At 35.9% G+C, this 27,350-nt stretch overlaps 1 protein-coding gene across 4 annotated transcripts in view; it reads right to left on the bottom strand.

The window, feature by feature from the left end:
• Nucleotides 1–27,350, bottom strand: part of METTL15 (methyltransferase 15, mitochondrial 12S rRNA N4-cytidine) — a 91,790-nt gene that overhangs the window by 50,357 nt on the left and 14,083 nt on the right. For all 4 annotated transcript variants that reach the window (XM_090140157.1, XM_090140156.1, XM_031607289.2 and 1 more), the window contains exon 3: nucleotides 2,490–2,626. In XM_090140157.1, coding sequence (XP_089996283.1) covers nucleotides 2,490–2,626 — 137 coding nt within the window. The remainder of the gene's footprint in view (nucleotides 1–2,489; nucleotides 2,627–27,350) is intronic.

A 27,350-nucleotide genomic window follows, 5' to 3' on the forward strand; every position in this document is an offset into this window, starting at 1 on the left:
GCAGTGCAGTTGTTATGCTAGAATATTATTAACATCCTCAATTAAATGATGAAACAAGTCTGACATTCTGGTTCAAGTATAAACAAAATGGCAGCAGAAAATCAGTTGATGTATGACTTTCAATTTGTCCAATGCACAAAATTTCAGACATAGTGAAAACCTGATTTTACAAGTTACAGTTGTATAACAGCCTTTTTTTCCTCTTACACTGTCATCTCCCAAGAAAGTGAAGATTTTATTAAGTCAAATAACCTCTCCCAAAACAGCAACATTAAACAGAGCCTAAAAACAACCCCAAATTAAACAACGTAGAAGTTTATACTTCTGCGTTGCAGGTCTTCTGCTGTATCCATGCCTGTGCTCCTTACAAAATGGGCAGCCCTATATTTCCCTCTGCTTGCAGCTGCATGCACCTATTACCACTTTTTTTTAATAGCACAGCTATTTCTGTGCCTGCCTGGTGAATCAGATGAGCAAACTATATTAATTGACAGTAAACCTGAACAGATAAAGATTTCAGCTGGATGTATTCCCTGGTCATTGGTGCCAACAAAGATTTCAATTAATCCTCTCAGAAAAATTTTTATCTAACATAATCCAGAAAATATACAATTAAAAGAAATTCAACCTTCTTTTAATGAATAACAAAAGAAAATTTATTTATGAAAGCACTAAATCTTGTAACATACTTCCAACCAATTTGTAAGCAGACCTTAACAGGCTTTCATTTGTTAATAATATACTTATTACTCCTGTTCCCTTTTAACTTAACTCAATACACAACTGATGTCCCAGGGAAAGCAAATTAATAAGAACACATTCCAGATATGAACCTTCTTTATCTTAAGAGGGCTAACTTATTTGTCAGCTATCATAAGAAATATGTATTTACATTTTGAAAAATGACCCACCTTTTCTTTCCAGTGGGAAAAATGAAAGCTAATGAAAAACACGTAAGAACATCGCCCTATCTAATAGCACACATTCAAGTGGCACGGAGTCATCTTGCAGTCATTAGAACTTCAACAACAGTTTAATATTCACCTAAGAGTCCACTTCCTTCTAAGGAAAACTTGCATATCTGAAGGTGGATAACATTATATCTGGAGTCCAAGTGACCAGGTTTATACAAGTTTACAAATAAAAGTAGGAACTCAAAGAACTACTTAATTATATTGCCACAGTAAGTTATGTCAACTGCAATAATATATGGAATAGAGTGAATCTTGCAAATAGAAAATGAAGAATGTCAGTCATTGACAAAACAATATCCAGCACTTGTAAAATATCCTGATCTATCTGAAAAATACATTTCCTTCTCACCAGGTTTGCACAGGACACTTGACTTCTAAGAATACATTAAGTCAAGAGGACTGTTTAATATTATACGATTGTGTAGATGTTTCTGAAAACTTTTAGATGTAAGATTAGCTTAAATCCTTGAATTTCTCCTCTTGGACCCCTAACAATGACACATGAAGAAAGGAATGCAGTTAAACCAGCTTCTTTTGGAAAAGGTGAGGAATACCTGCTGCACTGCTTGAATAGCATTGCTGTCTGTGCTACAGTATGATTAACAGCCAAGTGTTTCTTTATCCACTGCTTTAATTTCTCTACATATTAGAAAGATTTCCTTCTACATAAGGAAAATTCTTTTGAAATAAATACTAGTAAGTTTTCAACACAACGGTAAGCATCCTCTCCTTATTACTTCCCCTTAAGTTTTAGTTCTTCTATATTATTTAATTTTCTATCTACATATCTTCATTTCTTGGTGAAATGTAAACAATACCTAGCTATTGGTGAAAAGTACATTCATCTCTGCATGTTGCATACCTGTACACGAACATATTCATGCTCTGTGTTGTTATGAAACAAGATTCGTATAACAAAAGAGCCCTTAAAGTTAGCATTTAGCCTCTGTTCATTTCAGAAATTCAGCACTACTTAGCAAGAAAATTGAAGCATGAGGTAAATAATCTTTACAAAGAAACAGTAGCTTATTAAATAGATCAGTAGTATCTGAAGTCAATAAGACAGACATAATACCAAATTAAAATTTTTCCTAATGATAAATATTCACTGATCCAAACTTAAATTACATTATTTCAAGGTATATTATTCCATATTTTTTGTGAGAGACTTACTGGTAAGTATCTATTTTAGCAAGATTTTGCTATGAGGATAATGTCAAAAGAAGCAGAGCACAAGTTCTTTTGAAATAAACTTTGTATTTAAAATTAGCTACTAGAAACATACTTAAAATTATCAGACTACAAAATATGCATTTTACTACAAAAAACTTAAAAAGATGTACGTGCAAACATTCACAAATGAATTGAACTGGATCTCTTATTAGGTATATACAGTATACAATGCAATGCCTACATCAAGGCATTGCAAAGTATATATAAAAATTATGAAAACTTAAAACTGTGTAGGTAGTAATACAGAGTCAACCATATTTAAGTCAGGAAAAGACAACTTACGGGTAAGATTCTGAAAGCTGCTGAGCTATTTTATAAGCCGTGGGGTCTCTGTCCAATGCATATATCGTAATGTCGCTGGCTTTCTCTAGAAGAGCTGTACTATGACCTCCAGCTCCAAATGTCATATCAAGGAAACGCTGAAATACAGAAGAGAACACCATTACCTCATAACAGAACCATAACAGATGAAAAGAATATCCTGAGCTGAAAGGGACCTGCGAGGACTATTGGGTCCAATCCTTTGCTCCAGACAGAACTACCCAAGCACAAACCCTATATCTGAGGGTGATGTCTAAACACTTGAACTGTGGCAGCTTGGTGCCATACTACTGCCCTTTCCCTAATCCCCACTGGACCATCCCCTGACAGCTCCATGCCGTTCCTTCAGGTCCTGCTATTGCCACTAGAGAGCAGAGCTCAGTGCTGCCCTGTGCTCCCTGTCCTGCATCCAAGTCACTGATGAAAACATTAAAGAGAACTAAGTCTAAAATGGAGCCCTGGAAAGGGCTGCCAGGGAGGTGACTGAGTCACTGCCTCTGGAGGCGTTCAAGAAATGTTTACATGTTGTACTAAGGGGCATGGGTTTAGGGGGAAGCATTGGTGGTAGGTGGACAGTTTGACTGGATAATCATGGATATATTTTCCAACCTTGGTGATCCTATGATCTTTGCAATTCTGCACAAAATATCAAATCACTTCAGAATAAACGTTTGGATGGCTTTGGATCCCCTATCCATAAAAGAACAATCATTTAGTCCAGTCAGTCATAGATTCATTCTGCATTAGAGGAAAGCTACTTGTTCCACTGCTTGACTGAACTTGTATTGAGCCATACGAAGATATTTAAGACATAGGGCTATATGAAGTTGTCAGTACCATCTGCTTTGTAAGACCATCTAAAAGGCAGGCTGATGGATTTATGTATAAATATTAAAAGTGACAATATCGTAGTTTTACACCACAGATCAAAGTGTGATGGCAGTGTGGGAACACATATATTATAACTGGGATTAACTTAACGATTGCAAAAAATGTAAGTTTTGAAGACAGTAGTATTGATTTCAAGCTCAGTGTGTGAGTACTAGGGTATGTTGTCAGGTTACCAAGACAACATCTAATAGCTAAATACAGAATAGTATGGGATACCTATCTTAACTGCAAGCATTTTTCAGTTGTCAGATGACTTACTCTGAGGGCTTAAAGTTGTACCATTTGATAAACAACATCAATTTCTGTACTTCTGAGGAATATCTACTACCCCATACATATCATATTCATTTTGTTTTCAGAATACAAATGAAAAATTTTCAATAATACCAGACAATCTTCTGTTACTGAAGTTGAAGACACAATCAAGGAACTCTGAATTCTCTCAGACTAAGCTAGACACATGTATGAATTCAGTACAAGTTAAGGAAGACTGAACAATGCAGTTCCTGGAACAAGACTCTCATAACCCCAAAGTCCCAGATAGGAACGCACATTTCATATTCCCATGATCAAAACTTCACCAAAAAAAAAAAAAAAAGCCAGCAACGAAAGACTTTCTATCTCATACTGCCAAACCTCATGGAGAAATAAGCTAACTTCAAAGGACTGACTAACTCAGCCACATTCACCCAAGAGGACACTTGGGGAAAATCGGCTGCCTGCAAAGAAGAGAGACTGCTCTGTATCTTCTGGAGACTCCACTCCAGAGGTTTCTGCAGACAAAGTCCATTTGACCACTAGGTTGATCAGGTGGCTTTGCTCCTGCTGCTCTTCTAGGACATGGTCAGCCACCTTGGAGGAAGACAGACAGGGCCAATGAATCCTGCTAAAGTGGGAAATACAAGCAAGCGAGCTAAAATGTAATGGTGTTTTGTCTTTTGTATATATAAAACAGCGATTCTGTTTTTAGCAGCTGCCCTGCAGGCCTTACTCCTTCTGGCTGACAACAGTGGTACTTAACTGCTCAGAAGTCAAGAGCTCCTTTGTCGACAGAAATAGCTACCTCTTCACTTTCAGAGGCTGCATGACTACACTTTCATTTTGAATAAATTTAATAATTCTACAGTCTAGGAAAAACACACTAGAGTTTAGGGAAGAAAAGGTAACTGTTTAATACCAGTGTATTTTAACCCAAGTAAACGTGAGACTTCAAAGCATTTTTCCTGGTTTCTGCATCTCTGAATTCCCACAACTCTCTCCTCTCAGTTGACTTAACTGCCCTCTGCTGCTGAGTCGGGGCAGAAATTAGACTCCACGCAAGCTAAACCAAACCAGAAGAACAGATTCTTCCATATCCTCCAATATGAATTACAGACTTTTTTCACCTCAAATTATTTTTTTTTTATATGAAACAGATTTTAAAAACCGCTTAGGAAGAAAATCAAGCTACACAGAATTCATCTGAACAATGTTTTCAAAAAATTACCCAAATTCCATTACCCAAATTACCATTATTCCAAAGTATCTTTCAAGGGAAACATCGTAACCTCTTAAAAAAAAGAGATTCAACCTAGGAATAAAATGGGAAATTCAAAGGCAGTTAAGACCAGAATGAAAAAGAGGAACAAACTTGTATTTATGTTTCCTAAAAACGGCTTCTGGAATAAAAAGCTTTAAGGAAATCCCTTGATCTTTATAGAAATTTCATAATAATAAAACTATTTATGAAACTAATAACTGCTATTAAATTGCATCACAGTTGTGATAAAAAGCTATCGGAAAAAAAAACTTTAGAGACTGCTAAAATACTACCACATCATAATTCTAGTCAGCTAGACTTGGAAAAAAAAAATCAGATCACAAAAACTCAGACATTTATTATCTAAACCACCTGAATTTATTTTTTTTTATTATTTTCCCATTGATACTGTACAGTACTGCATGCTTTCTTTGGGACAATTAACACAAAGTTAGGAGAGCAAAGATTTGCCTTCTTAAGAGTCAATCATTTAAGAAAAGCCCCAGCATTTGATTTGATTTCTCAAAATTAAAGGAGCTAATGACTAGAAGTGAATAGCCCTTCAAGCTCTTACTGCACACACTTTACAGTCTAGTGGTTGAGGTACTTGAGATTCACTCAAAAACTCTGAGCTCTAACAAGTCCTTTTCCTTTCCAGAAGCACCCAAAGAAGTTGTTAAAAGAAATCTCATGGAGTAAGATCCAGTTCAGCACTATTTAGTCTTAACCTGATTCTACCTCCTAACTCGTGAATAAGGATTACAACTGCCATTGTATCCTCAGTTTCCAAAGTTTTTGCACACTAAAAAATGGCAGCAGCATTCAACATGCCTGTCTTGGTGAAGCAAGAGCAATAGCATCACATCTTTGAGCAAAACATCAGGGAGTGAGGATGTAATATCCCTACGATAAAAATGATTCCATAATCTATTTAAGCATTCACAAAACTGAAAAAGAAAAAAAAAGGTTTATTTTTAAATCATATCTAGATAGAAGAACTTATCTAGCTTTTGAAAATATTTACATACATCAACTCCAAGCTACTAAAAATATTTCTTAGTCACTATCAATCAAGCTTCAGGGAACATCTCTTTCTCAAAGGGTCCATTTGATGGGGATTTTTTGCACTGTACCACTATAACATTACAATCACCTTGTCTATTGCTTGCAAATGTCTTGCATAAGATTATACAACCTAAAATAGATGGACACAACAGCCTAAAGTGTCATTTTGGAGGGCATTAAAAACAACGTAATTTGTATCAAATTCTTCTTAAAAAAAAAAAAATCAGCGAGTAACATCATCTGGGTTGTTTTTTGGTGGTTGGGTTTTTTTGTTGTTTAAAAAAATAAAACAACTAAATGCTCCTATTTGATATCATGAGCTAGAAATGTACCACTTGAGTTTTTTTTTTTAAACTTAAGCATTGCCTTTCCTGAAGCAAACTTCCAATGTCACCCAGAGTCAAGGAAGGCATAGGAAGAGCTAGAAATAAGTAGTTATTCATGTGTTCTGTAAGAAGTCTGGAACAAAGTTACAAGTGATGTGAAGTTCTAGAACATGTTTTTCACTGACAGACTTCACTTGGTTATTGCTTGCCCTTTTTCCAAACACCGAGTTATTCTTCGGTGTACTCTAGGACATATTGCACTGATTTGACCTCTTGCATCTTCTCTCTCACTAATAAGTCTCACTATGTCCATTGTTTTATAAAGTTTGAATATCAGAACTTATGAAGTCAGAGGCAGGGTGGTTTTTTTTTTGCAAGTACATATCCAGACAATTTAGTTACCTAAGCAATATTCAGATGCTGCCTTTAACACTGCTTTTCTCTCCCACCTTCCAAAGGAATTTTTGAAGACTGTGTGCCTCATGCGTTAATGGAGTAGGAGCAAGCATTCTTGGCATCCTAGCTGATCTTCTTAAGGCTAAATTAAGTACTTCCTAACATAATGTTAGGTTAAAAAAAAAAAAAAAAGGCCTTCAAGACCTTCTATGGGTAGTCTTGGAAAAGTGGAGGTATATACATTTACACTGGAAAGCTAGAACCTAATATAGATGCCTCAATCTAGCAACATTTTGCATCTAGAACCTAAAAAAAAGATCACGTTAAGATTGCCAATTGAATTGCTTATACTGCTAACACAACTACTTTGGAGACTGATCAGATTTGAAGTCACTGCCTGTACTATATTTTCATGTCATCTATATATAAAGCAGTATAATATACTTCATTCATTTTTTATGCCTGAAACAGAAGATGCTTCGTTTTTCATCTTCTCTCCCCCTCTCATCTAGTAGTTTTTAATCAAATACAGTTTTACTCTCATGGCCATATAAATACAAGAAAAGTTTATTAGATGAATTCCTGCAGTGACTCACCACTCCATTGTTAAGTTATGATAGCCCCATCAGAGTTCCCCTTGGGAATTTCATAATCGGTTTTGACTGTACATTTTAGAAACCATTTGGCTTTTCAGCAACATACAGATAGCACCAAACAAAAACTTTATAGCCCTCATTTTACAACTAGCTGCCTCTAAGATAGCTATACAGATACAAAAAGTTCATCTTCCCTATTTTTTTTAAACAAGAGTTCTCACTGCCAAGTTATCTCCTAATAAATATCTTTTAAGCACTTCATTTCATTATGACCAAAGTCATCTGCAATTCCACTTATGATTACGCCTTGCATCAAGTAAAATTTACTCCACTATACCTAGTAGCAATTCCTTATTTTTACCTGTATAAAAAAACAAAAGGAGGCTGGAAAAAATAATAGGAAATTTAAACTCAAACATGGCATTCATAAATTGAAACTACCTTAAAAATACGCAAAATACTAGAACTGATGAGAAAGCTTGTAACTTCTAATCTGATTTCTTGGTTTCTGAAAGGCAAGAGCTTTTTTGTGTTCCAAAACTCATCTGTTTCTTTCAACTTATGATTTTCATTTCCTGCTACTGACCCTAGTGCTTTTCAAGTAGTTACTCGTGATGCTCATCTTTCACAAAGCATTTTGTTGTTTGCTTTTTCTCTTGCAATCCTGAAATGATCTCAAAGAGGACAAAAAGTTATACAAGACAGATTACTTTGGTACATGAAATACCACACCAAGCAGGTTTCTATCCCATGTATGAATTCTCTATCAATAACCTCTCTCCTTTCCACTGACTACATGACAGACCAGCTATTTGCCTTTCAGCCCAGACAAATCTGGTCTCAACTTGCACACACTTGATGAACAAGGCATGATACTAAAAGTTATTAACTGGTACAAGTAAGACCTTCTCATTGTTGTTTCCAACAGATAACATGAATCTCTTCTAAAAGCTAGAAGCCCATTATTCCCAAAAGAATGAACATGCACCACATAATACTTTTTCTTTAACCCCTAGTCCTGTTTATCTACTATTTTTCCATCCTCTACCAATAAAGACCATATTCTCTGCCTCCAGCGTGTGTTACCCTGTTATAACAGGAAGAATGTGCTTCATGAAGTGCAAAAAAACCAAGCCAAGAATACTCTTTTCAGAAAGGAAAACAAAATGAATGCAACGTTTAAAATATGAGGAAAAAAAAACTTGGAAACAATATACGCTTTCCAGTACTGTGTCAATATTATGTATGAATATAATATTTTAGCAGTGAAATATGTCTGCTGGAGGACTTTTCACTCAAAATTGAGCTTCTCAAGCAATAAATTAGAATCAAATAAGTTTACTTTGAGAGGTAAAGAAGGGAAGTAGATCCACAATTCCTACTGCCACAACTGGGATCACAGCCATAGCCAAAACAGTCCCTCACTCACCACACTCCATATTCCAGAATATTAACAAACACCAAATAAGCATCTTTTCAGTGCTTAACACATTTGGTCTGGAAATAAATTATTTGCTCTGCACTTTTTACAGGCTTGAAACAAGCAGATACCACAAAAAAATACCAAAGTACCAACTTAATTGAATTGAAGTATCTAGCATCCACACTATACTACCTGACTTATCAGATGAAACGAAAACATTTGGCATTTTCTGGCTGAAGAAAGAGAAGCAAAATGTAGACATGCCTTCAGGTTGACACATCAAATGTCAAAATCACAATAATTTTTCTTGAAATATTGGATACTGAGTATTCTAAAAAAAAAAATAAGTTCACAAGAAGGAACTGTTACCTGAAGAATACAGGACACAGCTGTCTGATAAGGCAGCCACTGTTCAGTGTGTTCCAAATCACTCATGACTGGGTCACAACACTTACATCGGCTTCCACCCATCTCTGAGTGGGATCAATCCAGCATTTGCCACAACAATACAGCCTCTATATTTGAAATGAATGATAGAGCTTTCTTATAAATACATAAAAGGTCAAGCTTGCATTTTAAACTGAGATGCTTGTTACTGCTAATAAATACGTGATTTATTATTGTCTTGCCAGACACCACTGGTAGGTATCTAAGTACTTACTCTTACTTTTTGTGGGGAAAAAAAAAAAAAACAAGAAAAGTATTATTATAAACAAAATCACCAACACACTGCAAGACATTTTTGCTTCTTCATTCTACCGGTGTTTCTGTGATGAGTCATGTTCTCTAAACTTCTTCTCTGAGTTTCCTTGTTACTCACAATAGAAATTGTTCATTGTCACAACACAAGTTGTTTTCCACTCTGTTTTATTTTTCAAATATCAACTCTAAGCACATTAAAGTACAAATATATCTGACCTCTTGTTCAAATATCTTGATTTTACCTCAGCTTACAGCTTTAATACGCTCTCAGGATACAAGAACTACTTCATATAAATGTAAGTAGAAAACTGAGTTAAAGAGGAGAGTAATGACAAGGAATTCTACAAGGATGTGTCTTTCACTAGCAGTAATAGCTGATCAGTTATGTTTTCATTACTTTTTTTTTTTAACAAAAATTACTGCAAAGCCATGAATTAATGCAAGTATATTAAAAAAAAATCTGGAAAAAATGCTAGAGTTGATATAAAACACGGACTATTGTTTAGGCATAGGTTCGCAGTGGGAAGAGAGTTTCTTAATTGCTTCTTTTCCCTTCCTTTCCACAAAGCTCAAAATCTACCTCAACAAATTCAACTCAAAATTGTAAACTGCTTCACAGTCCTGATCTTTGTCAATACTAATCTCACTTAACCAACAGTCACAATAAATATAGAAAGAAAATTAATCAGAAGTACACATCTAAAAAACAATGCTTGGAAGGAAAAAATATATCCAAACTTGACTATATTTCTTTCCAAGCATCTAAAATTAAGGATTCTGCTCTAGCACAGCACAAAATAGAACTTAATCATCCTGAGAAAAAGGATGGAGATCTGACACAGACTGCAAGTCTATTCCAACCAATAGGCTGCACTGATATTGTGCAAGGTCCTGAATGGACTTCTGGCAGAAGACTGTGGCTAACTGCTTTTAGGAGGAGGACTTTCTGAATGACAGCTCTGAACACCCAGCCTCTATTTACACAGAATTGAAACAAGTCTCAAGGCTGGTAGGCACAAAGAATGAAAGTGAATCTCTGGGTGTGAAAACATGTGCCCTGCCTGCAAAGGGACAGCTAACACAGGCTCATGCATAAATACACATACATATACGAACTTCTAATAGCAGAGGCAAGCACTATTTTAAAAAAATTGCACTGTTGAATAAAACAAATATACTAATTTTAGAACCATTCTGATTTGTAATTTCCTTCTTCCAAGCTAGAAGTAATAGCTTTTGAAAAATATATATATTTATGGCTCAGCCCATTCCAAATCACTTTCTGAATTCTAACTGAAGGTCAATCAAAGCTTCCCTGAATGGGCATACACTGTCAACTCCACAACACATTTGGTCAATATTCCAGAACATGAGAGAAAAGGCTCTTTTGCTCTAAAATCCAATACTTTCTGGAATTATGGAACAAGCATTTCATTTAAACACCTACTGATATGTTCTTTGAGATACCATGAAAAAGAAAACAAGCATTCAAACTCTAGAGGATTTTCTTCAATTCTAGTTCATTTGTGCATCACCTAAATGCTTCATAATATACGACTATCATGCACCTCAGGAAACCAGGAATTTATGAGCATGTCCAACTGCCTTAAAATTAAGGCAGCTGCCCAACTTGATCAAGAAACAAAAACATCTTCAGAATATATATGCAACCTACCATATTTGAAACAAACTTCTCGTGTTGCAACATGCAGAAACATAATAATGACAGGAAAAGAGCATTATGACTCCCTCCCCACCCAGTCAATGCTCAGTTTTATGCAGAGAATACATGCATCAATTTTAGACAACCTTCACAGACTGCCCTTCCTAGAAATGGGCACAAACAATTGAAGAAATGCAGTTTGATAATGTTACACAAATTATTATAAAACTAGCCTTCTAAGTCAATAAAGAATAATGTATCCTGTCAAACTTAATTTGCAACCATGCCCAAAAATTGAAGTGAACACTTTTCTCTCATGAACATGCACGTACATATATTATTCACTGCACAGAGAATTAATTCACCCAGCAGAAGCTGAACCACCACGTACCATAGAGCACTACAAGTTCACAGGCCCTTACCATGGTGAGAGGTTAGTTTCATGTAAAACAGGCTATTTCTGGAACCGATGTAATTTAAAGTATTCCCACGCTGCCCAAAGCACACAGAATGTGATTTTTAATCAACAGAAAATATAATCATTCTGAGACAACATTACGTTCAAATTCACATGTTTATGTAAAAAAAATTGGGAAATGGGAAAAATGCTGTTCTGTAGAGCAAGGCATTTTAGAAGAAGATAACTTTTTGGTTTGTTTTGTTCATATTTTTTGTTTTTCTTCCTCCTCTCACACCAGTATCAGATCTGAGCTTTAACAGGTGCTGAAACTGTTCATTACCAGGAGAATGCATGCAGTATATTCCTGCCCTCTTTTTCCAGGTCACCACCTACGCACATTCAGTTCAAGTGTGTTATAAGTATTTCCACAAACTGCTGATTTCTAATCATTTTATGGGAGTACACACAATAACATCATTTTCAAAAAACAACCATGTTAAAAACATTGTTTGGATATCCTGACTGTTATAATTCAAAATGCAAGCCAGCCATAGTATTTCTGTATTCTTCTTTGTATTTTTTTCTACATTGCTGAAAAACAACCATCTCTCCTAAAACATTTATCCTGCATGCATTCAACATGTGCTATTCTTACAGCACCTACCTTTCAACCATGAAAAAAATCTCATAAATGTTTTGTATTTTGAAGCTTAATTGGCCAATCATCACGTTCTCCTTTTTTCCTAATGGGCTGTAACCTTTCTCTTAAATATTTTTAAAATTATTTTCTATAAAGTACAGAAGAACTTTAAACAAGAGTCTTAAAAAAATGTTATTTGATGTGTATGTAGAAAATCCTTGCTGTGCAACTCATCACTTTTGATGCAAGATGTCAACATCTGTCAAAATGGTTTCAACAGATCATTTGTATGACCAAAATTATAGAAAAACAGAATGAAATTTAGGGCTGTCTTTTCTTAATGCAGCTTGTGAACAGCAGAGAAGAAAATGGAAATAAATACCAGAAGATAAACTTTAAATCTGAATAATTTACAAGGCACTATTAAGGTATAAGATTATCAGTGACAACAAAGAAGTAACTTCACATCTCTTTCTAGAGTTTATTTCAGGTATCATTTTGCATTTTAATTTATTCCTACAATTATGCCTGAACAAGTTATGATGATCAATACATGCAAAAAATAAGATAACCTCAAATTTACTGAACTACTTCTCTTAATCTCTTGTCAAAACATTTGTGTAAAAATTAAAATAAATACATTTCTTTTAAAACTTATTTAAATTGATATTTACAAACAGGAAAAAATATATATATTAATTGTAGTGCTTTTGCACATCTATCTGTCATGTGTAGGGGCAAAGTCATTTACACCACCTCAGTTACACAAAACAATCCAAAATGTTGGTGCTGACTTTGTTTATTTCAATAGTAAGATGTTCCAATCTATTTAAAAGAGACTAATGGAAGTAGGATCATTTTTCATCTGAAAGACATATGGAGTCTTTTTCCTGTCAACTGAAGTTCATGGCTGGACTCAATTTACAACTCTGTTTGGAGTAACATGCTTGAAAACTTATAGCATGTACAAATCTCACAGATGTTCTCATATCATTAAATAATAGTTATGTAGCTTTGTGGCACTATAAATAATAGTTATTGGTAGCAGACCTTCTGTTAAATTTTACTATTCAAATAGCTTAATGTAGATACATACCCAGTTTGATTGTACTATACCTTGGTTATTCTCAAAATATCACCAAGGTATTCTTAAGCAAGTAAATGCCTCTTAAAAAATAAATTATTTATCCACTCACCTTTGGTTGAAGTTTAAATATAAGATCATGAATTGTGCACAGCTACCAATTCAACTGCACTACAACAAATATTTTTGGTTATTTCATTATTTCATCCACTATTATTATTATTTCATATATCATTCCCTGATTAAGTAATGGGTATTTCAAAACAAACTCCATCACTTCAAATTCACTTCAAATAGATAACGTTTTCTATAAGAGGAAGTCAAAAAGCAGTGATCTGAGTGAGCATGATCTGCTATTTGTTTTTAACATCATTCATGCAATGACATTGTTAACAATTTCACCAAGAATCAACTTAAAGATCATTTCTCTCCCTCTCTGACCCAATGTTAAATTTTATCCTTCAGAAGTCATATCTGAGTACATTAAAAACAGGCTTCTAAGACTCAGCACCCAAAGATGAAGGCTTTAATTTCTATAAGCAGAAACGTAAAGTTGCACAGCATTTGTCATTTCTAACGAAAGGTTAGCTGCCAAACTACATGAAGCATTGTTTTCAACACAAAAGGTTCATTTCACACAGTTTAGAAGAAAAAAAACAACAGAACCACCATATCCCATATCTTCCCTGTACAGACAAATCCACCACATTACAGTATCAGGTAAACAGCTAAACTGCAAACATGCAACGCCTACTGAAACTCTCTGAACAGTGTTGTCATGAAATTCAAGTCTTTGTCAAAGCATGCATTCTGGAAAAAGTACATGGTTTATGCTGCTACCCTGATCTTCCTTTTTCATTGATTTCATGCACTCAGAATTCTAAGTTCCTTAGGGCGCTTTTAATTTTTAAAATGCACACACATGCATGTGCACACAGTGGAATTGAGGAGAAGGAAATCAATGAGTCACAATTAGCTCTGCTCCTCAGGATAGGAAGCTCAGCTAACTTGCAAATGAAACATTATATACTCTACAGCTAGTACTCCTTTGTTAAAAAAGGGTACAGTTGGTAAAGCAAAGTCAAGCTATTCATTATATTACTTACTCCACAGGCACCTTAACACCACCACCACCGTCCTCCAGCTCCTCTATGTTACCCATCTCTCGTCTCAAACAAGCCATGCTCAAGAACTGTGGGCATTTCCCTGAAAAGGCCATAGCTGCTGACTTCTTGCTTCCCGGACAGGATACTCGCAGTTCAGTACTACACCAGAACAGATAGAGCATAGAGATGCCTTTATGTTTCTACGTGGCTGGGTTAATGAGTCAAACAGATCATTAAAAGCAGTTTTTGAGGAACTGTGCAACACACACATACCCTTATTGCAACCAGTTCAAGTGAACGTACCAAGCAGCATTTACTCCCATAACAGGCTTGTCGAACATTGAGTTGACAGTGCCCACCTCAGACTGGAAGGAGGTAGACTAAGGGTTATAAAAAGGGATGTTCTAGACCAGTGTAGAGGATGCATTCTACTGTCTTCAGCAATAGAAGCATGCTGTAGACTACTATGCCCTAAAAACTAAACGATTTCTGGTCTGCCCTGACACTGGTTGACACTCTCTAATTTTGCACTGGATGCTAATTATGTCTGCTAATAGTGTGACTTATTAAAAGTTTTGGTATGCCATGACAGTGAACTGTTTTTGCTTACTTTTTTACTGATGGTGCTGGTCAACCGCACCACATCTGTGTTATTTGAAGATTTACTTGGATTTGAAGAAGTCACAGATACCATGTAAAGAGCAGAGTTAAAACATCACCAGAAGTCAGATTCCACCAAATCAACCATCAGCCTTGCTTATGATGCATTTCAGAAAGAAACTCAAATTCCTATTTTATATCATAGTGATATTTGCAGTACGGCATCAAGAGCACAAATGTATTTTATCCTTGTTATCTACCACTGCAGTCATTGCTAAAGAGTAGTAAGGTTTTGTACACCTAAGACTAACAACTGACAACCTGAAGAAAATAAAATATACGTTCTGAAAGTCTCTTGGCTCCATAAATTTCCATAAATTTTACAGCATTTTTAGCATAAATAACCCATGGCTGAAGAGGAAATAAGTGTCTTCGTTTCAGCTGAAGTTGTATTATTTTCTTTAGAGTGTTTGATATGATGCTATGTTTTGGTTCTAGGACAAAAACAATGCTGATAATACACAGATTTTTATAGTTGTTGATTTATAGTGCTGTACAGTCAAAAAAATTTTCCACGAAGGGCCAAGGAACTGGGAAGTAACAGAATTAGGACAGTGGACTTAAACTGGCCAAAAGGATATTCCATACTATATGATATCCCACAGAAGGAGAGTTCTAAAGAAAACGGGAATTCTTCCAGTCCTCTTCCACTTACTGGGGGACTAGCTGGGCATCGGTCAGTGAGAGATAAGCAGTTGCTTGTGTATCACTTGTTATATACATTCAGATATCTATGTAGTCATAACTATTACACTTCTTTTTTCTGTATTAGTAATTACCTTCATCTCATCCCAGAAGTTCTTTCTGATTACCTCCCCATCCCACTAGAAAGGGGGGGAGTGAGCAAACAACTGTAGCTACCTGCCAGGTTAAAGCACAACAGAAAGTGTAAAGTGGTGAGGGAAGAAAACAGGCTACTATTGAGAATACAACTTACATCAATGATCTTTTCATTATATTAACACAGTATTTTTTGGATCACGGTAGAATACAGCCATGTATTACTGAAATACAAAAAATATTCTCTAGTAATTACGATAAGCTTTCTGATTTTACATTAGAACATCTCAAAATTATTTGCAATGACAGTTTTCTAAAAATACTTTTGTAATTCTTTAGCAATTGTTTTATGATAATTGTTCTCCGTGCTGTCAAAATCCCTATGGAATTACTTACAACGTGAGCGAGTGCCTTTCTGTAGCTAAACATAGCCACTCTAAAACAAGCAGCACAAACATGCATTTTTCAGTAATTAGAAATGTACTGCTACTAAACTTCATAAAGCAGGGAAGATTTAATGACCTCCAATACACCGTAACTTGAGATGCTCACATTCTCATATAGTATGCAGGTACAATACTGTAATACATAATTAAAGAACAGCCAGTTACTGATTTATATTTATGTGAGATCAGCTTTACAAAAAGGAACATACTTCAGACTCATGGGCAATTAAAACCAGATTAATTTCCTACCACAAATATGAGTTCAAATTCCTAGTGAGACTAGCATGACTTACTATTTACTTTAATACCTTTTACTTCATTAATACAGCAATCAAAACATAATAGAGACCCCAAGAAAAATCTTATCATTCACCACTGGCAAGAATAACAAACTTAAAAACCAAGTGTAAATACAGTTTTCATACAATCCATTGATTAATGAAGGCACCTATTGCATTCTTCAAAGCAGACAGTCAAACACCAGGAACCTTCAGTCTCTTGTTGCACCTCTTCAGCTAGTTCAATATGAATAAAAGACTTAACTGGCAACATGCAACTACTGTCACTAAAAACTGTCACTAAAAACTGCTTGACCTGCTTGCAACGTTTGACACCAGTCACTGAAAAATAACACACATCCATAATTTGTGTTCTAAACAATCATCACTTTTTGATGCAAAAAGCATTCTCACTTGTACTACTGAGGTATTTTAAGATAGCACACAATGCTAGAAATCACAGCATGCAATATCATGACTAAGCTAGACAAACCTGGTTTTGTGTTACTGTTTTTATTTTCCTAAAAAAATTTGCAGATGTTAATTACAAAAAGAATAAACAAGCACATTAAGTGCAACATAAACTGTATTTTACACCAGAGTTGTTAAACTAATTGCTTGCATTTCAACCAATACTATCACATTTCAACAGATATTATTGCAAGTTCTCGCCAAAAGCTACAAAGAAGAGGCAGCATACTTAACTTCACATCCTGGCAAGATGCTCTGTTTATGAGACAAGTCCTACCTGTAGTAGCATGTTATAAGAGGAGGAGTTGATGTGGCATCACAAAGAAAAATGGAAGAAAAAAACCTGGTAACAACCACCAAAATAAAAGATTTACATTTTGAAAGCATAGGATTTAATAGGTATTTACAACAAAACTTGTCAGCTCAAGAATTTATTGAACGTCGCCAATTAATAAACTGTAGGGCGTTTACCAAGTAAAATTGTTGGAAAAGGAACATTACATCTAGCCTTTCTGCTCTTCCAGCATTAACATTTAACTCAGGCAATAAAATGTTTTCACAGGTAAGATTTAATGGTTGCTTCTAAAAGCAAAGCTAAAGTACCATTTGTTCCATGAACGTCACATATGTCACTAGCATCGCAAAGGAGACTCCTATACTTGCAAAAGTGAAAAAACAGACAACAAAAAAACCACTGTTTTCATGTTTATTGATGTAAACAGAACAATATGAGCCAATGATTGGAGGCAATCGGTTATTTCCCAGAAGTCACACACAGGAATTCATTCTGCATTCAAAGATAGAGTTTATATTTGTGCCCAGCCGCTCAGAGCCAAGTAGAGCTAAACTAATGAAAATTTATTTATAAGAAAAGTCAATGTACCAATGTAATCCAACTTGCTAAATCCACATCCATTCCCTTTCACTCTACAACCTCACTAAGCAGGACGGAAGCAATTTCCAGAGGAAATAATTTTTCAAGCATGACAGATGCATACAGCTTCAGGGATGGCATGTTCTCACACGTGTCTGATGATTGGCATCCTGCTTACAATGCTTAAGCCTGGGAGCTTCATAGAACAGTATTGTAGCGTCTGACCAAAACCATCACTTGTAATCATTTATATACTTTTATCCAAAAAGCATTTCATCCAAAATATCATATAAACATTTGAAAAATTTAGGCTGGTATGGTAACTCGTATTTCCTCTCAACCTCTCAAATTACATTATGGACATACATTCAAGGTGATAAGAATCACTGTTTCAGTAAGTTTTTAATACTTATCAAAATCAACTATCCGATTATTATAACTTTTGCCTTGCATTCCACTCTTTTGCTTATAACATTTATTTTAATATATTATTACAACCTACTGCAAACAATCTGACTTGCTGAGAGAAAAACAAAGAATTTTAAAGTCAGTCAAGAGAGCTCTTTACAAAGCCATAAGGATCACTGGGCTAAGAGCATGTTTCCAGTTCTCCTTACTGAACTGTTTGTTATATTACTACAGCCTCTGAAATGATTCTACAATTGGTACCTTACTTGTTTGTTTCATGCCTCAGTAGGTGTTAAACTTTATCTTCCAGATTTTCTAAATGCCAGCTCTAGCATGCTCTGAGCACTTATTTGTGCTCGCTCAATACGGTCAGGTCAACAAGAAAGAACTCCTGCATAACATGTGCTGAAATTACATCTTAATTCTCCAGTTATTCTCTACCAGCAGACAAGAGATGAACACATGCTTCAAGAATAGTGTTTCTGATATCATGATTTATTTTATTTTATTTTATTTTTTACAAATCTGACTAGAAAAAATGTAATCTGAAAGAACTGTACAGTTTTGATTTTGCCTTGCTATGGTTGTCTTGTACCACTGGCTGTAACATGGAAAACTTCAGTGCATGCAGAAAACAATCCACAAATATTCCACTGAAATACTGCATGAAATTATAGAGGTAAATGATAGTATCTATCACCATTAATTATTTGCTTGTGTTATGAAGGAGGCATTGTCTTCAACATAAAAAAGCTTCATTTATTTATTAAACAGTATATAAAAATATTCTCTATTTCCTCTCTGAAGAGAAAATGAAATTACTACCACTGGTAGGATGTTCTGGATTTCTGTATTGAGATGCAAAAGCCCCGTTAGCAAGTCATAAATCTTATTTATTCAAAACTGGTACACTGAAGATGAATAGATAGATTTTGACCACCAGTAACTTAGCCCAAAGTCTGAGAAACTAAAAAACAAAAACATGGGTATGCATATGTAAAAATTGTTTGTAGAAAACAGGAATAGGATACTAGCACCACTTGTAACTACATAGTCAACACTATGTGAACAGCAATGCACTATCTTCAAAAAGAATCCATTTCTTGCCATCACATCCACTACTTCATCTCTGAACATGTTACTACCACTGTTAATATACAAAACAGGTTATGGCAGTCACTAAATTACTGAATTTAAAATCAAAACTTCAAGAGTTCAGAACAGAAACCTTTTTCAGGGTCTTCTAGAAGAAACAAGAGAAGTTAAGATGAAATGGAAAACTTATCTGATATTCTATTTAGAAACTGGGTGCCTCCAGAAGAGCTTTATTCTCTTCAGTGACTATAAGGAGGTAGAAGCTTTGCTTTAGATCTTCAGTGTTTCTCAAATATTTAAAAAGATGTTTTCCAGTATGCTGCAGTTTGCCTTAAATTTAAGTTTATTCTGAGTTTCTAGGATAAATATTTTGGTGACTATATTCAAAACATGTATCTTCAGACACTGACATATTTAAGATAGTTTAATGTAAAAAAAAGTATAAATCTATTAAAAATTCATTTTAAAAACATACTATGTTTTAAAAACTTAATCAAAACCAAGCCAGTACATACTTCAACAGAATAAGCATGCAAGTAGTGGAGCAAGAATTGCTACAGAAGGAATGGGACTAGATAAAAATCAAGGTAAAGAAAGAAAAGAAATGCAGGAGGAAATCCCTTAAAAGGGAAGAAGGCTGAGAATGACTTGCATCAGATACCAAGTCACTCTTTCTCCTATTCCAAAACTCATGACCACTAGGTGAAATACTGATGACTGGAAAAGGGGAAAAACATCACTCCCATTAGACATGAACTTGATAAAGATATGGAAATGGATTTGAAGACTGGACTGTTCGGTGGATAAGGAATTGGTTAGGTAGTCATAGAGGATTGTGTCCAAGTGAAAGCTGCTGACAAGTAGGGTTCCCCAGGTGTCCATCTTGGGACAGGAGCTCTTAAACATCTTTATCAATGACATAGACTATGGGATCAAATGCAGCATCACTAAGTTTGCAGACTATACTAAGCTAAGTGGTGCACTTGGTATGACAGCAGGAAGGGATGCCATCTAGAACATGAGCTTCAACAAGACCAAGAGCGACGTGCTGCCCTCATGAAGCCTCCATCAGAGTTCTGCATCTAGGCTTGGGGCCCTCAACACAAGAATAATGTGGAGCTGTTGGAGTGGGTCCCAGAAGGGCACAAAGATTATCAAAGGACTGGAGCAACTCTATGAAGAAAGGTTGACGGAGCTGGGCATGTTCAGCTTGAAGAAGTCTCTGGGGAGACCTCATCATGGCTTTCCAGTACTTGAAGGGGTAAACAGGAGGGAGACCAGCTTTTTACACAGTCTGGTATTGACAGGACAAGGGAGAAAGGCTTTAAACTAAAAAAACAGAAAATAAGGATTAGATGGCAGGCACTGGTACAAGTTGCCCAAAGAAGATACGGATGTATCAAGCCTGGACACATCCAAGGCCAGGCTGGATGGGCAGCCTGATCTAGTGGTTAGCAACTCTGCCCATAGCAGGAACATTCCTTTAAGGTTCCTTCCAACCTAAGACATTCTTAGGAATGCAAGGTTTACTCTTAGAAACGATGTGAGGGAGATTCATAAAAAGAAAAAAAAAAATCACATTAAAAAACCAACAAATTTCAGAGTTAGCTTTATGATCACTTTAGGAGAGATCAGAAAACCTTCAGTCTCTGCTGCTTCATATGAAACTGTGCTTAGATGAAGACAAGACAGGAAAGGAGGAAAAGGAGTCCCTTAGGACACACACCTCTGGTCCAATACAACATCCAAAGCCTCCAGCTATTTTCTGCAGAGGACTATTAACATTGCTTTCATACAGCTGGAGCAGATGGTATGATTCACTTATCTCAAAATACAAGAGCTCGGTGAACCTGATGATATTATCAGGCATCAAGTTAGAACAAATAAAAGAAAGTGCTTTTCATGCAAATATTGGAACTATGGGTATCATGCTAAGGAAGAGGGCTAAAATTAAACACATTTTTAAAAGAGATCAAATATGGATGAAAAAGACTACGTCAGTCAAGAATGCACATGCAACATGAATGCAACCTACAGCTTTTCTTTTCTCCCCCTCAAGGACATCCTTAAACTACTGTCAGAAGTTTGAAGGTGCAGGACGGATAAATTAGCATTTCCTAATGCACCTTTCTGTAACACTTCCATTGGGACTTCTTGTTAGGCACCAGCAGCAACTGCAAATCTGGTCAAGTATACTTCTGATGTGAATCAGCAATGTATTTCTTATAGTCTTCTTCTTTGGAAAGATCTTTACATCTAAACATATTAAGAAATTGGTCAAGATAAAATAACTAATAGGTAATCAAAACATCTTCTACCTCCTCATTTGGTCTCTGGAAATAAATTTCTTCATTATCCAAGCTTCAGTATATATCACATATGGAAACATTATCTCAAAGACTTAAAAAGTAAGAAACTCAGTTGCACACAGCATTAAAGTCATTCAAGTTTTCCTTCCTCAGTTCACAGCTGGGGAAACCAGGAGTCATGCACAGCCAGTAGATTAAAAAAACAGAACAGTGGAAGTAATTAAGGATAAAATAAATAAAAATACAATCAAGCCCCAATTTTTCCTCCAACACCCTGAATATTTTTCCTTAATGAAAGATATACAGGTTCAAGACATCATCTCTTTTCTGCTAACACAGCTCTTTCCCTGATGCTCCTTCAGAAGGTAAAGAAAGAATCACACACAAAAAAACTGAAGAAAAGGAAGAAAGGCTCTGTTTGTCCCAATATCTCCAGTCACTGGAAACCACCATCACATCATCATCTGGAGAAAATGACATGCACTGGGATAAACAGAAGCCATCTGTTATATTAAACCAAGGTACAAGATGAACATTAGAAGTAAAAAACCATCACAATTGAACATGTAATCTGCAAGTCAACACAAATTAGTACTTTTTTTTTTTTTTAACTTTTGCATTACACTTACAAAATTTTGGGAGGAGTTGAGATGAGAAAAAATTTTCATCTGTGCTAATTTGACTGTTCTTAAAGACAAAAATTCTAAGAAAAAAATCCTCAAAGGACTCCACACATCCACACGTAAAGTCACAAGCATGATAAAGAGCATAATTACTGAAAACATTACCTAATGAGGAAAAAATTCAAAGTGAGCAGTATAGAAATCAAAAAGCACAGAGATAACAGCAATGGCAGACCTATTCAACATTAAGAGGATCCTAAACCACACAAACAGGGAACAATTCATGTAAGTTGCCAAAAACAAACTCTTTTACTGGGATGTCAATCAGTAATGCAGAGCTGACAACTGTGCTTTAATTAAATTTGAGACTGTTACCAATTAGTTAGTCTAGAGCACTACAGGCTTCATGCTGCCTATGACTCAGTGCACTGACTCATCCAGTAAAACTTCTCTTACAGAAGAACTACACAGGCATCCACAAGGATGCAAGATCAAAAGAAAAGTAGTTTCACTGACCTTCTTAGAGAAAGCCTTGTTTTAAATTTAGATTGCCAAAGTATGTACAGATACAACTGTTCAATAGGTTTACCAAGGCAAGAATTTTACACGTATTGTTATAACTCCATTTTGGATAAACAGCTCAAAAAACTAAATGTAAGTAATGCTTTGAATAGTGTGAAGCTGAAGCAGCAGATTTTAAATTTGCCTTTTAATAAGCTCCTCTGGTAGCATTATTTATTATTAATAAAATATCCATCATCTTTCATTGAAAGATCCTGTTTTCTGCCACCTGAAAGTCCCAACTAATCTTAACAATTGGAGCCTGAAATTTTCCAACATTAGCAGCAAGCTCTTGAACCATTGGGTGGTGGGAGAGGACGTGAGAAGTTCTCAGCCATTTCCCTGGGGAGAGAAATACAGGTTAATGCAAATTTTCAAACTCCTACAGCAATTCTGTCATTGTACTTAACGGAATTGAAATTTTGCAGCTCTGGAATAAAAAAGGGTAAATCAGTGGGAAGGTAATCCTGGGAGAAAGACCATTCCATTGCTATTCTTACAAACCTCCTGAAATGTAAGTTAGCTTTAAAAGCAAGACCTATCTGTCTGTTGTTCCTTCTGAATGCTAGGGCTATGATGACAGAACTGCTAAGCACAGGATCTTAGGAAAGGCAGCTTCTCTTCCTCCCTCAGATAACACCACAATAGTGCCACCACAGAGAGAGCAACCAGTCTGTACAAGTGTGGATAAGAAGCGTCAAGAACCAATATATGCAATTTGCTGAGAAGCCCTGGACCAACAAATATAGCACTGCTTCTCAAAATGCCAGGCTGTTCACAACCATCTTTAGCTGCAGCTGTGCATTCTTGATCCTATCTTTGTATTGGCCCTATTGTTACAGGTTGTATCAGCTTCTCACCCATCTGAAAAACAACAGCAGATAAAACAACAGTTTTGGTATCAGCTCACTCCATGGCTGGACAGTCAATCAGTAGAGCAAGAAAGGAAGCTAGAACATATAACCAGACAGCATCAGACAATGTACTGCAGTCTGAAATATACGTCAAGCCATATCAGCTTAGAACAAGCAAGAAACCTGTAATTAAGAAAAAAGTTAAGTCAGAACAACTACCTACCCAAGAGTCTTAAGGGTATAGCTTCATAGAATGCTAATCCTTGGAGGAGAGGGGAAGGAATTCTACATTAATTTCTCATATGCAAATCTTCCTGCTTCTAGTACATTTCTCCCAGCACTAGTGCTGACATGTGTATAATCAATGAATATACAGGTGTTATAATTAAGAAATATATAAGAGAGTTTGGCTAAGCAAGTTATTACACCAAAAACGAATAGATAGAGGTCTTACCCTTGTCCTGGGCTTGCTAGAAAACTCCAAAAGAAGGGATCTCCAGAAAGAGAGCCTTCCCCACTGGTAGTCAGCTCTTCAATGGGGTCTAGGAGAGGTGGAGCCAGGCTCCACCCCTTCCAGCAGCACAGGTGAATTGCTTTCACCTGTGCTCCCAGGGCTGACTCATTGCTCACCTCAGGTGATCAATCAAAGGTTCAGGCCATGATTCAGCAGTTCCTATACAACATTCATATGCCAATTTACCTTACCAGCACAGCATAGGAAAGCAACACAGAAGAAAAAGCTGTAATGCTTTCTGCCACTGTGTTTAACTGGTTTGCTAAACTGTCAGCAACACACAGAGACAAAAATGCATGGGGAGCAGCAACTCACTCTGGCAACTTACCTGTTCATGCAACCATGACCTAAACAGCCTGGTTTTTCCAGAAAACCCTTTAGGAATCAACTCCTTCAGCTTTGTGTTTTATTTCTAAAAGTTAAGCGACACTGGAAATTGCAATACCAATACTGTAAATAAGAAATGCACTCAGTTTATAGATGAGCATTGGAACCTCAGCCACACAGTTCCCATATACTACTCAGGAAGTCACTATAGCACACAGGTAGGTCATAGCACTGTCTCTTTCCTGGCTGTCAAACACACAAGCTCTAGATCTGCTTCCCAGACATGCTATGCACTCACTACTTTAAGTGGATGTCACTCCAAAGCAATAAACCAAATGCTGAATTTGAGATGTTAACCTCTTCACCTCTTTGAAAAAAGAAAAGGGGCATTCCTGGTTGGGCACCCAAAGATTCATACATAATTTTGATACCGATGGAACCATAATTAACTTCTTTAAAAAAAAAAAAAAGTAATAATACTGTTACTTTAAGGTCAGCTATGAAGATAAGTTCTCAGTAATGAATTTGAATGAATATATCAATGAAGATAAATGTAATAGCTACCCATGAGTAACTCAGATGTTGTAAGGATGTGATTCATGATGCAAAACAAAATTCGGCATTCAAGACAGCATTTGAATAGTGAACACCAAATAAAGACATGTGGCCTTGTACAAGAACTAAACAAAATAAACAGCTGCTTATTCACACAGTGCATTCTGACTGTGCCTACTTTAGCAGGCCAGTAGAAAATTCTTAAGCTGCAAAACAACTCATCTGAAATCCTACATGCATCTCAAGGAAGTTTAGTCCAGATTAGATCTACTTTGGTTGTTTAGGCTGAGTATCTGTTAATAGTTGGAGAAAGAGGGGAGCAATCCTGGAACACAACCTCTGGCTTAGTCTGAAAAACCCAACTTGTACTTCGCAACCTCAATCAAACTAAGCAGGAACACTCAATGCATTTTTGGAAATGCAGATAATTTATTAAAAAACTAAACTGCTAATGCAGGTGAACCCTCTAACTGTGCTAAAAACAATTTCATTAAACTATACTTTTGCTTTATTTCAACTTAGAGCTAGCAACCATCATTTTCTGTAGCAAAGTAGTTTAACATAAGGATTGCAAAAAATATAGAAACAAATGATGAAACCTGGAAAACCTCTCAATGCCACAATTGTAAGTGACAAAAACTGAATTGTTAGTTATCCTCTGTCAGGATCCTCTTGTTCAGACAGAACAAGAGTTTCATCCTCAGATACAAGCTTTACTCATATTTAGAATCAAGTTGTAAAACATGCCTGTTATTCTCGGTAAAGAAAGCAAGCAAACGAAAATCCTAGAATTGTGAAACATTGCAAAACAAATTCTTGACAAAGCACACTGCATGAAGCATCATAGCTCTTAGGTAAACTATTTAGTTCACAGGTTATCTGACAACTTTTACAGAGGGAAACACGTGGATGATCTTCATGCAAGTAGCTGCTTTTCTCTATACATTTCCCAATTGAAACTGACTCAGTTTCTTGAAATTCTTTTACACATATATATGGATACAGAATCATTTAAGTATATTTAATCCATCTCAAATAATCCGCAGGTTTTTTTGTGTGCACTGAAGTCAGTCATAATGGCATTATAACAGTTTTTAATATACCAATACTCAGATTGATATAGATAATACAGTCAGAGGACAAAAATGATACATACTGTGCCCAGATCCATTTTTCACACACTTGGTTTAATATGTCTCTTGTTATATGATATGCCAGTCAACTTCCCATCACTTGACAGAACTGAGATTGGATGTAAAATAAAACATCAAATACATGTAAGGCAACTTTTTCCTCCCCCTTAAGTCTGTGTCTGTACAAACAACACTTGTTCAACTGGAAACTAATGGTTAGACCAGCAGTTGTATAAATACAATCCTGAGTTTTGAAAAAGTTTGCTGTTGTTTTTGTTGATTTTAACATATTTGTTGGGAAAAAAAAAAAAATCACACATGCACAGAACTATTGCAAAAAGTCATCTTATTAAGTGCTGTAATGCAGTGGAATGGAAAGCGCGACAATAACAGCTGATCAGCAAAGTCCCAGGCTGCAGCAAGTGAGGATTAACTCAAATGCAAGATCCATGGGCACAGAAATAAACAAAAGAAGCTGCTTACCTTCAGAAGGTCTCAGATACACAGGGACATCCAGCAAGATACCCTTAGCTCCACTGCCAACCCTTCAATGAGGATCCTGGCTCCCCTCAACGCATGCACCTGATCTCCCCTGGAGTGGCCCTGCCTTCCATCAGGTGCTCAGTCAGTGCTTCCAGCCCTGACTTAGCATTTCCACTACAAATGCTGTGTTTCCTTCTATAACCCAAGAAAGCTGTTCAATATTTTTGTTTTAGAAATCCAGTATAGTGTTTATGTTTTCAGTATTCTAGATCCAATCTGTCTTCTATCAGTATCCATATAACATAGATTAAGACACACTCAAAACAGCTGAAGAAATCCATTAAGGAAAATTATAAAAATAAAGGTAAATTTGTAATACATCCTACCAAGGAGTAATTGAAGAAGTGCTGCAAATCTTCATTATCTACAACATTTGCGAATTTCCTCAAGACAGAAAATACAGCCTGATCATGTCACCACAACAAAACAATCTAGATGAGTTTGCAAATACTTTATAATGCCTTAAAACATCACAATGAGTCACATCTTGGACATCATCCCAAATGATCTATGCAATATAAAGGAATCCCACTAGTGTCATAAAATATGTGCATATTAGAAAGCTCCCTAAAAAATACTA

The sequence above is a fragment of the Phasianus colchicus genome, chromosome 5, assembly GCF_987193195.1.
Source record: "Phasianus colchicus chromosome 5, bPhaCol1.hap1.1, whole genome shotgun sequence".
Lineage (NCBI taxonomy): Eukaryota > Metazoa > Chordata > Aves > Galliformes > Phasianidae > Phasianus > Phasianus colchicus.